The sequence below is a fragment of the Adiantum capillus-veneris genome, chromosome 1, assembly GCF_014529385.1.
Source record: "Adiantum capillus-veneris isolate H3 chromosome 1, ASM1452938v2, whole genome shotgun sequence".
Taxonomy (NCBI): domain Eukaryota; kingdom Viridiplantae; phylum Streptophyta; class Polypodiopsida; order Polypodiales; family Pteridaceae; genus Adiantum; species Adiantum capillus-veneris.
In genome coordinates, this window is record NC_140931.1 from 174,283,223 (window position 1) to 174,297,160 (window position 13,938).

General features: G+C 41.9%; 1 protein-coding gene across 1 annotated transcript; it reads left to right on the forward strand.

Moving 5' to 3' along the window:
• Nucleotides 1-9,135: 9,135 nt before the first annotated feature.
• LOC147466040 (uncharacterized) lies at nucleotides 9,136-13,209 on the forward strand. The gene is made up of 4 exons (XM_086513295.1): nucleotides 9,136-10,592; nucleotides 11,210-11,321; nucleotides 11,696-12,401; nucleotides 12,513-13,209. The coding sequence occupies exons 1-4, from the start codon at nucleotides 9,499-9,501 to the stop codon at nucleotides 13,034-13,036; spliced, it is 2,436 nt and encodes an 811-aa protein (XP_086369421.1). The 5' UTR covers nucleotides 9,136-9,498; the 3' UTR covers nucleotides 13,037-13,209.
• Nucleotides 13,210-13,938: the final 729 nt, after the last annotated feature.

The window sequence follows — 13,938 nt, forward strand, 5'->3', positions numbered from 1 at the left end:
AGCACGGGATCAGTGCTTCAATGAAGACCTGATGAAGATTCCAATGCGCGAATACTGCAAACACAAGCGTTCCGAAGTGCAAAAAGCAATCAAGCATGGGTGGAACAGGCCAGATTGGCTGGCCAAAGAAGATTGGAAGAATGCGAAGAAATCAGCGCGCGAGAATCCCGACAAGTGGAAGCAACAAAAGGATGCAGCCAGAGCGCGAGTAGAGGCAGGGAGCTCGCACCACTTGGGGAGCGGTGGATGGGCATCATTTGAGGCCGATTTTGTAAGTGTTTTTGCATTGCTCTTTATGTTCGATAGTTTAGGGTTTATGAGTTTTTTAATTCTAACATAATGAAATCTTTGTATGTTTTGACAGTGGTCGATGACAGGACGTGATCCCACAGCGTACGAGCGCGAGTACGCAGGCAGGAAGGGCTTAAACGCCCTGATGGACATTCTCAGTTCTCGCGGCGGCATGGTTAGTATTAGGGTTTACTCTTTTCTATTTTTTGTATTGTTTTATAAATGTCGTTATATGTTTATACTTACTGAAAGCTGTCTTATTGTCTTTTTTTGCAGAATCCGACAGATACGCCGCTTGGACGCGATGAGACGTCTGACTAGACGACGCCAGTTTAGCCGTAGCTAGATAGCATTAGTTTAGGGTTTCTCATAGCTTATGTATCATGAGACGGATTTTATACGTCTTTTTGAACCATGTATATTATTACATTTGTCACTGCAGTTCATTTTGCCAATCAATTCTTTATGCCTATGATGTTGTACAATTGTCATTATTACATTTGCCAATCAATTCATTTTGCCTATGATGTGTACAATTGTCAATTTTGCAAACAATGCGTCTTGTGGGTGACTATTTTGGGTCTATTAGCTACCCTTGCACTTTTTTTAAAAAGTGAATCAGGTACAATATGGTTGATGGGTGGCAGGGCATTCAATGCCCTGTCACCAAAAAAAAATTCTCTCGGGCGTCGCTATAACCATCGCTATTTATGGCTCTGTAGCGTCACTATAGACTTCTGTTTAAACGTCGCTATAACCGTCGCTATGATCGTCGCTATATAGAGACGCTTATAACGATGCATATAGCGACGCATATAGCGACGCTCTCGTAGCGACGGTTTTAGCGACGCTGGGGGTTATAAAAACCCAATGTATTTCCGTCGCTAACAGCGTCACAAGAGCACACAACCTCTTGTAGTGTAGGCAACCCAAAAGCTTTAATCTTGTAATACTTTAAAACCTGAAACCAGGTTTTAGAGATGGCCCTGTAACCCCTTCTACTCACCTCCACTGTGTCACAAACTTCTTGCATTTGAGAAGGTTGGACCAGCAAACCCATATCTTTCAGTAAACTTTGAAATACCAATTTTTTCTGAGTTTGATTTTCAGGAAGTTTCAAAAGTTTAAGAATATCACTTTTGCTCATTACCTCATTCAAAAATCTCACCCTTTCTTGACCATTGGACATATCAAATTCTAAAAGACTACTCACATATTCTCTAGTAATCTTTAATCTTTTTTTTGCCAGAACCTTCTGTTAAGTTTACTACATCTCTCATTTGTTTTACTCTTGCTCTTAATCCTATTGGAGTTTCTTTTAAAGACCGAAGTTGGTGATTTTCTTGTTTTAGAGATGCTATTTGGTTTTCAAGTTCTAAAATTCTTACTGCATTTGAAGACAAAACAGTTTTGAGATATTGAATGTAATGTGTATGATCAATGTGTAAATGAGATAACCTAGAACTATATCCTAGTAAGCCATCAATCCCATCACCAACAAATCTCATCAAATCATGAGGTGTGTTAAAAGATGGATACCTTCCAGTGCTAGGATCCGGTGGATACAAGCTCCCATCTGTCCATATATCAATGTGTTTCTTTCCCTCGTTGCGAAGTTGTTGTGCTTCATTTGAAGTTGTAACTGGTCTTTGATAGACACTCCGCGTAGTAGCATATTCCTGGCTTAGCTTAATGTTCGAGTGAAACTTGCGGTTATCACTAGTGGAAGATGTATTAGTCATTGTAAGTAATGAAGGAGCAGAAAGTATAATGAAAATAACGTAGCAACAGAGAAGAAGGTGCATCAGAGAAGAAGAGAAAAAGCTCGTGAAAGGTGAGAGAAAAAAGAGAGATTCAAAAGTGGAAACAACTATTTGCCGCCAAGTGAAGTGAATGAAAACAAATTTCGAGGTGAGCCACAAAGGAATGTGAAGAAAACGATATCTTTTTGAATATTTAGAGATATGTACCTAGATACGCTTTAGATTGCGTAGATATGCTTTAAATGACCAAAACGGACAAATTTGGAGTCGTTTTGACCACAAACGGCTCTGCTAATTAGTAATTTAACAAATTCCTTACATAGCCCTTTTTGAGTCGTTTTTGGCCCTAATGGACATAAAGTCAGCCCTTGCTTTGGGGAAGAAAGAGGAACCATTCACCTTGCAGGATGGTTATCTTCTCCACAAAAATAGGCTATGTGTTACCCACTCCCTTCATGAGAAAGTCATGTATGAATCCCGTGCCCCTCCCTATGCGGGGCGCACATAGAGGCATTCAACCTACTCTCTAAGGAGTAGAAACATACTTCTATTGGCCTACCATGAAAGTGGACATACAAGAGTATGTTTGAAAATGCATAGTATGCCAAAAGACCAAGTATGATAGAGGGAAGCAACTTGGATTACTCCAGCCATTGCCTATCCCAAATTCACCATGGGAGAGTTTATCCATGGATTTCATCTTTGGATTACCCAAGTCTATCCATGGGAGTAAGGGAATATGGACAATAGTCAACAAGTTTACCAAGCAATCACACTTTATTCCTGTCAATAAGACTATTAAGGCACACCAAATGGCAACTCTCTTCATATCACAGATTTTCAAACACCATGGATTGCCAACATCCATCATGTCAGATAGAGATCCTAGAATGACCAGTAATTTTTGGAAACGTCTCTTTGAAAATCTAGGAACAAGATTGAATTTCTCTTCGGCCTATCACCCACAAACGGATGGCCAAAGTGAGATAGCCAATCTTACGATACTCGAGATTCTACTAAAGACTTATGATACAGAAGTATATCAACGCTCACAATGGAGAAGTACTTACCTCTTGTAGAGTATGCTTACAATAATACTGTACATACTTCTATGAGAAAAGCACCTCTTCAAATAATTGAGGGAAGACCTAAAAGTCCCTTGCTACTTAAAGTACATGGCTTCATCTTTGTTGTCGATGAGTATAGCTGTGACCCACAATAGTCTTATCAAAAGATTAAGGAGGCTATATCCATCTCTCAACAAAGGCAAAAAGCTGTTGCTGACAAGCAAAGAGGGTCTTAACGTTCAAAGAAAATGATTGGGTATGACTTAAGTTTCCTAAGGCTCGATTGAGGCAAACGATAGGAAAAATCCTACGGGCCATCAAAAGTGTTATGCTAAGTTAGAAAAAAGATACCATGGTCCTTTCCAAATCTTGAAGCCCATTAATGAGATGGATCATCAACTCAAGTTGCCCAACTATTGGTTCATACACAATGCTTTTCATGTGAGCCTACTTAAGCCCTACAAAGGGGAGCCACCAAGTGAACCAATTATTGGAGACCCTCCCGAAATTTAAGACCAAGAAGAGGTGTTACAACCCAAAGCTGGCATGAAGACAAGATACTAGGACATGGTGAGATTATCCGACGGTATCTTATTAAATGGAAAAATTATCCTTTTGAAGATGCTAGATGGATGCAAGGAACACAGCTTAAGGATAGTATGAACCTTGTCAATGCTTACAATGCTACATGAGAGTAAGCAAATGTACAAATTTCTTTTAAATGACCAATGTTTTTGTCTTATAAGACTACTCTTTTTGTTGTGCACAAATTTAAATAGTATGCATGCTTATAATCATGTTTGCGATGACGACATCTCCCAAACCCCAAGTACGTAGAATTTGTCACTCTACTTTGGGAGAATGAAATGGACTAAGGAGTAGACATGCTTGCGGCAGCTATGTCTCCCAAGCACCAAATGGATTAGTCATCCATCTTGGAAAGATGTCGTAGGGTAAAAAGGGATCCTCTACCTGCTAAGCAAGGTTGACTAATGACTAAGGATTTATCTCTTCTACCTCATAGTCGAGGACGACTATGATTTCAAGAGAGAGTTAATTTCATAAAAGCTAATATCTAACTAACCCAAATGCTTTTCTTATATTAAACCGATCATTTAATGTGGGAGAATAAACGAGAACAAGGGCTAGAATATAGACACGTGCTTTCAAATCTATCTCAATATGGGGCCAATGGTAAAGGGGTCCGAATGAGAGATGGTATGCCCAAGAGCAAGGCTAACTAATGGAGCTTAAAGACCTTAGGGTTAGCTTCATTAAAGACCTCCAAATGTTAGTGTTTAAAATTCCTTTGACCCTAGGTAAGCTAGGACTGATCTTGAGGTGGGAACCCGTCCCAAGCTTGGGGTGCTTGTCATGCTTGATGACTAAGGTACTTGAGGTGCTTGTCGTGCTGGATGACTAAGATGCTTGAGGTGCTTGTCGTGCTTGCTGACTAGGGAGCTTGAGGTGCTTGTGGGAACACTACCTAGGCTTGAGGTGCTTTGTCATGCTGCTGACTAAGGTGCTTGGGGTAAGGTGTACAAAAGTCAACAACTATCCCTGCAAGGAGGGGGAGAGCCCTACAAGAGGGGGGATAAGAGAGAACACACACACCGTCACACAAGGAAAGCTTGGTGTAAACAAAGCAAAAGGGACACTTGTTAATAGGGATTTAATATTTACAAGATCATGTGAAATATATTGTGATCATAATGTTTATAGTCAGAGTCACATATTCACAATAAATGTGATCACAAAAAATCCGATAAGTGGTGACGTGGCAACTCATAAAAACCCCACCGAGGTATATGTTTTTCTTGATGAGCTTACTAGAAAACTATGTGAGCCCTAAACCAAGCCCATTAAGAAATGAAAAAATCCTAGCAGGCTTACCAAATTGGATAATTTCTATAGGTTAAGAGAAAGCCACGTGATTGAAATGTGATCATCCAACGCTATTAACGTGTTCACATGTTTGTGATCACATTATTGAAATCCCTGCTTGTCAAGTTCTTCTTCATGTTGCCCTCATGGTGTGCCTAAAGCGTATTGGTTGGCCTCCCAAGGGGTCCAATGATAAATTAGATAGTTTAATTAATTGTTTTTGCATTTATCAAGTCCTCTCTCTCAAATGGGAAATAGGGACACTTGTCCCAAGACTAGCATGCTTGCTTGATATGCCTCTTGCTTGTGATTGGCTAGGCCTGGAGGGGTCCAATGAGCTTCAAGCATGAGCTACAAGGAGGGGTCAACCAAAGCATGCTAGGGGGTTGCTTGAGGGGTATACTCTCCCACACACACTCACACACTCATTGTGTATTGTGAAAAGTGCAAGAGCTCCCTCTCCTTCTTCAAGCAATTAGAGAGGTTGAGAGCCTACACCAACACCTTTGGCTATGGAATGCAAATCCAACCAAGAGCCATGCTTCAATGCTTAAGCTTGCCATCTTCTCCATCTTCATTACTATGCTATTATGTATGCTAGCAAGAAGAGTGATGATAAGTGAGGAACTAATTCTTTCTCCTATGAAATTTTTCTTCTTCCTCTTCCCTACCCTCATTCCCTGCTAGCTCTCTCCACCTTCGAAGGTGTTTGAGGTCTTGGGATAGCTAATGCTTTCCACAAAGTTTATGTTATGCTTGTGATGCATGAATCTTTCCATCTTCATTGCATCACCTAGGTCACAAGGAACACAAAGATTGTATTGTACCAAGTCTCTCTTGATGGGAGAAATTATGATACAAATGCCTATTGGAGGGGGGACCAGCTCCACATAAATCCTATCCTCAACTGTTGTCATGTTCTCTAAATTCTCTCTCTTGCAGAAGTATTGCTCATGCCAAGTTAACTAAATGCTATGTTTATGTTGCTACCATCAATTAAGTTCACCCGGTATGCTCACAAAATAATTTCACAAAAGTACTTTCTCTAATTTCTACTACTCTCAAAGTATATAGGCCATTTTCCAGTACATGGCACACTTTATTCCAACCACCAAAACCATCATCAGAGAAGGTACGACCAAATGCTTCCTACAACACATCTATCATTGTCATCGCTTACCTTATGAAAATGTTTACGATCAAGGCCCACAATTCATCTCTAGCTTGTGAACGCAAATAAAACCTGAGAAAGAGGGAGCTATTTTCAAGTGGCTAGCACCAAAAAATATCAAGAAAGTGCAGATTTCCTTGGTACATTGGGGTTCTACTGATTATATATGAAGTACTACGCAAAGATTGTTGTCCCGTTGACGTACTAGTTGAGGTCCAAAAGTAAAAGTATAAGTTGGGGGAAAGCTCAATAGAAGATCTTTGAAAAACTTAAGATAACTATAGCATCCACACCCATATTCACTCTATTCCACTATGAGTGAGATTGAGCGATAGTTACTAGCGATAATACTTGCACTTAAAAAGTGGAGACACTATTTATATGGTGCCACTTTTGAGGTCCAGGTGAACCATGAAAGTTTGAAATGGCTTTCAAGTAAGAATGAATTGACGGGAAGAAAACCTCAGTGGGCGGACATCCTACATGAGTTTGGCCTTTAGATACGTTACCAAAGAGATATATATAACGCAGTGATGGATATACTTAGTCATATGTCACACTTTAATCAATTAAGCTTCACAGTCTTCAAGAACAAATTCTTGGAGTCAGTGCATAATGTATGTGAGCATGATTCATACAGGTCTGGGATGTTGTGTGCTATCGCACCATCCCAGAAATATGACCACCATTCTCATCGCCATGTAGTGCTAGTCCAGAGAGATTGGCCAAAAGATACGACAAGTAGCAGAGCGAGAGTTAGTGCATAGAGACTAACCGAACCTTTTGAGTATTGTTTAGAGACAGAGAGCTCTAACGCATACGTAGACCCTTCATCGACTTTGATAGCTACGGCTTCAAAGGGGAGGTGATAACCTTGGTCGAGGAGAGAAGTATATATGCTAACTACTCCATTGACAATTGATACTTACTCTACAAGGATAGAGTGTGTGTACCAACTACTAGTGACTTTCGGGCTTGCATTCTTAAAGAAAGTCACGATAATCCAAGAGAAAATTATTTCGGGATTCTGAAGACCTATATAGTAGTTAAAATACAATTTTATTGGCCTAATTTATTTAGGGACATCCATACTTATGTCCATGAATGAAATAAGTGTTAGGTCAATAAAAATGAGTGTGTCAAGGTTGGGGGACGACTCCATCCTTTGGAGATTCCTCAAGGGAAATGTGAAAGCATTCTTTATGGACTTCATTACCGTTTTACCCAAGACCAGTCAAGGTAATGACTAAGTGTGGGTGCTAGTGGAAAAGTTAACCAAAACAAAACAGTTTATTTCCATGAAGAAAATGGTTTAGACGTGAGAGTTGGTAAAACTCTTTAGTGAACATCTTTACAAGCTATATGGCATTCTCGCAGATATAGTGTGAGATATAAGAGATAGAAACATCAATAGCCACTTTTGGAGGGAATTCGTCAAAAGGTGAGATACTAGTCCGAGAATAAGTATGGTGAATCATCGAGAGTCTGATGGTCAAACCCGAAAGAGTTAACCGAATCCTAGAGTACATATTACGTTAGTAAGAAGCAATCTAACTCGAAAGATTACTTGTTCTTGTTGGAGTTGCATATAACGGTTCTAAACATTGAACAATTGAATTTACACCGTTCATGTTGATGTATGGTTTCTAGCTAAGATCTCCTATGGTTGTAGGCTTAGAGAGGACAAGATTCAATTTGTCAAGGATTTTCTTGAAGATATGAATGATATGTTGAAAACAACAAAGAAAAGCATTTATAGTTCATAGGATCATACAGTTAAGATGTACGCTGATAAAGGATGAAGAAATATTACCTTTCTAGAAGCTCGGTTTGCGTTCCGAAAGGTTCCTGCAAAGTCAAAAACCATGAAAATGGGGAAGGTGACTTTGTATTCGTAGAGGTTGTTATGAAGTCAAAAACCATGAAAACGGGGTAGCAACTTTGTGTCCAGGAAGAAACCTTATTTTTTACAAAAAAGATTACTCCAAACTTGTTTCTTGAAACTCATTCCATTTCCTAACTCGGTGCTTCCCTATCACACAACATAAGTTGTAGTAATAGTGCCCCCCCCCCCCCCCCCCCCCCCCCCCCCCCGCGCACTATATCATCATGCTACCACTAATTGTGGATTGCGCTTCCCATATATCATCATGTCACCATTGCAGACACAAACTACAAACCGTAGCATGAACCTTGCTTAATTAATGGGACAAACGATTTTATTGATGGTGGAAGGCCATCAAGCAAATAAATGCCTTGTCGTTGAATTCCTACCTATTGTTGTTTGACTATTAATTAGCTAGAACGTTCACTAATCTCATCTACTCTACTCAGCTTTTATTGTTTTTTTCGAGTCTCTTGACCTTCAAATTTGAGCTATTCAGCAAGGTCGACCTTCCAAGCTTTTTGCTTTGTCCGAAATTGTGGAGTGCTTTTGAAAAGGAAACTTGTACACGCCTATAAAGCTGTGTTTTGTGTCATGCCAATAAATCATCCTTTCAGTCTTGTTACAGCTCAACCGAGAGCGTCGGACTTGGTTAGGAGAGGAAGTTGACGTGCCACGTCGTCACGGCTCCACAGCGAAAAGGACAGCATATATATATTATAGTATATACAATCCTGCGAATCTGTACCTGCTTGCGTTAATATTTAAAAATAGCCTAGGTTTTATTTTTGAATGTGGAGGTACTATTTTCCTAGGACTCACACACATATTACGGAATTCTCTCTATCATTAACCCTCCCCTCACCAAAGCAACCCTGCATTTGCATCATAAGAAAAAGACATGACCTGTGCCACTCACTTCATATATAGCTTCCTTTGAACTGCCAACTACATTTTGCGGCAGTATGCTTCATCTGTAACTCCGATCCCGCAAAACTTCAAAGTTCAATCCTCGAATCGAATCCTCATTAGTTAATCAGGTTGAGTCCAAGGGTGCACACTCACCAGCGCCGGCCAGCAGTGCCGTCCCACTCCACTGCAGGGAACTGTCGACGTGCAGGAAAAGGAAGCTCTCTCTCTCTCTCTCTCCTATATATGATCTCTCATGACCTCCCTCCCCCCGGGGCAGTCGTGAGCGCTTTTCTTTTGGCTAGCGCCCAGCTAGGTGGTCATTCAACCCCCCCTCTCGCTGTGCTCGCTCTCGTCACTCTCTCTATCTCTATCTCTTCAGGGGTCGTGAAGATTAAACATTCCCGTCTTTCTGATCTCATGCATGTGCTTGGTCCCGGCCTCAATATAAGTACAAAAATACAGCGCTAGTTATACTTAAGCTTCACATATAGCTACAGAGCAAGTTGCAGTTCCGGCAGAACCAGCATGCTAACCAGCGCAAGCGCAGGCTCAGGGGAACCCAAGGACTCCCTGCATGACGATGAGAGGCCGCTAATCTCTCTCGTGCCATCAAAATGCAACTCATTAATTACAGATGACAAATTCCTTAAACATATTCCTACAGAGTTTAAGAGCGTGGAGCTGGAGGAGGGCATATTCACAGTCTCCTCCAACATAAGCCTGCACCTCAATCCTACTCAATTATATGGCGAGGCCCAGCGGTCCCCGACACTCAAAACGGGTCTTCACTTTAGTCCACGACGCACACTAATGGGGCCAGTGCGAGGCGAGCATATTGACAAGCTGCAAACGGCGCCGTTCGAAGCAGTTGAGGAGAGCCAATTACCAGCTACAGACACCTTGAAATGGCTGCTAACACAATCAGAAGAGCCCAGCGCCTATACATCTATGGCGCGTACAGAGGGCAATTGTAGCAATATTACAAGCAGCAGTGAAACCTTATTATACATGCAAAGCATTTCTAGTGGCCTGCACTCGATTAGTGCAGGAATATCTAAGTGTCGGGGACAAGATCAGCTTATGATACCGGCCTTCCAATTAGATAATTACTCCAGAGAAGGAAAGAGCGTTGACTTCAACGCAGGAAGCACAGTCATAGACGTTGACCACCCAGCTGCTGCAGCTGCTTCACATGTGGCAGATAGTAATACTGCAGGATCAGAAGGGCCCATGATCATGAGTCCCGCAGACCTGCATCTGCATGCAGAGGTGCTGAATGCCAGCACTAAGGCGCTGTGCATCAAGGGATGGCAAAGGTTTTGTGGTGCTCATCTGGATATTACGCCACCGCGTGCTGCAAGGCAGCTACTGCAGGACGAAGCCGGCCGGCCTGCTAGAGTGTCAGCCGTGCATCGACAAATTGTAATGATAAGTAGTGGCGACCCTGATTTGCATCATGAATGTAGTGAAAACAACTCCACTGATGCTTCTCATCATGAAGTCTGTCTAGAGCTCAACATAGGTCCCTCGAAGCTCGGATTTCCACTCTCCGCTGGCTGCAGGAAGACTCTGAAAGACATCCACTCTGGGGAAATAAGTGGATTCTCCAAATGGCGAAGGTCTCAGTTTCTTTCCTTTTGTGTAAGTCTTATATAATTTGTGTGCATGTGCTTCACTGTATTAAAATCTAGAATGCGAATGGAATATTTAACTACATTTCTGTTGCTGATTTACGGCGCAAACTGCACTCGATCTCTTGTGGGCTTGGATTAATTTTCTGGTCCATGTTACTTGATCAAGAGCTTCCTAGATATAATCAGACGCCTCAACAGTGATTGAAATTGATGCTATGCTATAAATTTCTGGTGAGGTGCAGTTTTTCACACAAGCGTTTTTAACAGAGTTTGAAGTCACGTGACCAGTTGCTCCAAGTAGAAAAATAATCGATCTAAGATTTAGCTCTTATCCCTCGCAATTATCACTCTTGAAAGATTTTTGTATGCGGCATGCATGGCTAATCTGTTGCTCGGCACTCGGCTGTAAGACCGAAGAGTAAATGATCTCTTTTCGCTCACGTATAGGCCATATATGCATGCTTCATACGCACGCTCAGCACAGCGGATCACAAACTAATTGGTGTTGTCGCTGATCTGTCAGAATCCAATTTAGTTCTCTAGATCGGTGCATGAGAAATTAGGTACTAAGCAATATATAAGCTCCTTAATTTGATGTGCAGACCGGCTGCTGATCAGCCAAAGGAGAAATTGCACGACGTACAAGCTCACCTGCAAGCTTATAATACTCAATCTGTGCAATGCCCGTGCAACTCACCGGGAATTTTGTTTGAGGTAACGTCGTCTCTTTAAATTTAACTGCTACGTCGTCTACTTTACTAAATTTCATGCTTGACCTGCCACTTGTTCTTCGATACAGATCAATTAACATCATGCTACTTAATCTAGGAAATATGTTGTTAATAAGTCATGCATCCATGCAATGCCGTCCACTTGCATGACTAGACCACTGGGTTATCTACAGACAGCCATGAACGTCGTGTTCTCACAGGGCTACAATATTTAATTACTGGTCATGACGCTGTGCTACTGTATAATTCCCATGCCTGTTTTCGAAGACTTTATGCTGATATACATGAGTACCGTTGCCAATTATATTATCGTTTTCTTGAGCGTATTTTTGAGAAGACTTATATTGCTGCTTGCAGAAGTTGGAAAGTTCGAAGGATATCAGCCACAGCTTTGATGGCCAGTATTCTTCTCCTGATCATGAGCTAGTTACATTCTGTCTGGACTCGGATAAATATAGATACCAATCGCAATTGTCTAGTGAGTACTCAGGTATTCATGCCATAGACGATACATTAATGAGTGTTGCACAAACCTGCAAGGATACAAATATGCATTCGGTATCCACTCACCATACAGCTGTCAATCGTGGCACAGCCACCTCTGATCCTAAATTCTTAGGCATGTTGACGAACAGCAGTAGAGATCCATTCTCCCATAAAAAAGATCAGTGCTCAGCTTCGAACAAGAGTTGTTTATATGAAACATTAGGTGTATGTGCTGAGGATGCTATAGAACTCATGCCAAATAGCCTTCTCCTTCAAGCAGCCTTTCCATCTCATGAGATTCCCAGCAGCATTAGCACTAGCTGTAAGAGCCCTAAGCTCAATAGTTTGCAGAGTCCCAGCCGACCAGTTGTCCGTGATCCTAGTGCATCCGAGCAGACCCTGTATATAAGCAGGTCCTATAGCAACATGATCAGGTCTCTTGACAATATTCCGAACGTCCAAGAGAAGAGCTTAGTGGAGTTCTTGCATGCTAAGAAGCATCACAAAGAGCACTTCCTTGACAAGGTGGTTGTAAAAGAGGATGTGTACCAGAGTCATCCATGGCATTTTGCATCAGGTAGACTTGTAATTGCAATTGCACATACCGATTATAGTAAGAATTAAGTGAATTGTTGACCAGCAGACGTATGTTTGATCAATGTCATTTAATTGATGCTGGCATCAGCAGGTGATCAGCAATTAGGGGGCGGCAAATGGAATGGAGGGGCTTATAGCGCAGGCGCAGCGGGGGGGTCCAGCTTATACTTTTGTTGCAGCACCAAGTACACGAAGAGGGGAAACATGACAAGGAACAGGATGACGAAGGAGGGGGGCAGGTGGAAGCAGCAGGGCATGGTGCAGCCCATCTTTTACGGACATACTAGTGGTGCTGGCGAGCAGCAGCTGGTTGAAGCTGCGCATAAGACCTACCTGAGCTACATCCCACGCGGCTCCTGCTCGACGTCGGCCTGGAGCAGCAGTTATTTTGTGAATTCGAGCCAGCTCGATCGCCGGCCAGAGCAGCGTAGAAGTGATGCACCTTCAGCTGATGCTAGCTGTCAGTACGTATATAATTCAGGACGCCTCAAGCACCGGCACCGCATGATCGAAATCGCCCTCCAAGAGGACCTGCTGTTGGAGAAACGCTCCTTCCAACTCAAAATCTCCCCCAAACCCTTCTTGGTTGTTTGCATCCTTCGGAACTCCTCCTAAGTACAATATTATATTATGTTATGAGTTTCACCTTTAGTTACTTTTTGCGTGTTATATCAAATATCATTACAACAATCAATATTGTCGAAATATTAGCTAATTCAAACCAATTTCAAAAGCGGCCGCGTCCCTTTGTATTGAGCTGTGCAGGTGGGCCAATTTCAAATCCGCTTCTTCCTTGCGGAGATTCCACAAAATTGGTACTTTTCAATGGCATAAATAAGGTTGGATAACGTTTTCTTTGGTGTGGGGGGGGGGGGGGGGGGGGGGGGGGGGAGGGAGGGGAATCAGCACTAAACGAGTAGGGCGTGAAATTTAAAATCAGCGTGCATCGTGATATGTTGGTCGAGTTTTACTTTTCTTTGTTTGTGTCCACCAAATAATGGTATGTTTTACCTTGAATGCCATCAAAAGCTATGCACCCATGTGAGTAGTGCATCCGAGTAGGGCATTCGTGTGTGAATGGTCGCCTATCAACACGGGCCGATCATGGGTTCGATTCACCTCTTGGATGTTGATTGCGGCTTTTTTTTTTACCATCCACTTGCCTTGAGATTTTTGCCTAGGCCCACGATCGTTCATCCCACCGCTCGGGTGTCATTAAGACCTTGTGTGATTTAGTGTGGGGGGTTATCATGGCCATCAAGATATATAGTGGATTTTTCGAAGCTAAATAATGACTAGGTTTGAGGTCCAAATTCTTACTTGATAAGGATATATTGGTAACTTCGTGTATTTTAGACTCTTAGAGGGATTTCCATAGCCCCTCTTAACACTAGGTTGGTAACCTAACAGGACATAAAAGTGTCCTTTCAGGGTTTTGAAAAAAACCTCCAAAACCATAGTAGATCCACTCATTTTGTAAAATCCTTTCATGAGGTTATAGTTCAAGGCCTACTACA

What these genes read in the sequence shown, in the direction of transcription:
- LOC147466040 (XM_086513295.1), top strand. Translation starts at nt 9,499, where the DNA reads ATGCTAACCAGCGCAAGCGCAGGCTCAGGGGAACCCAAGGACTCCCTG. An exon ending in GGATTCTCCAAATGGCGAAG is followed by an intron (nt 10,593 to 11,209) that starts GTCTCAGTTTCT and finishes TTTGATGTGCAG; the next exon opens with ACCGGCTGCTGATCAGCCAA. An exon ending in TCCATGGCATTTTGCATCAG is followed by an intron (nt 12,402 to 12,512) that starts GTAGACTTGTAA and finishes TGGCATCAGCAG; the next exon opens with GTGATCAGCAATTAGGGGGC.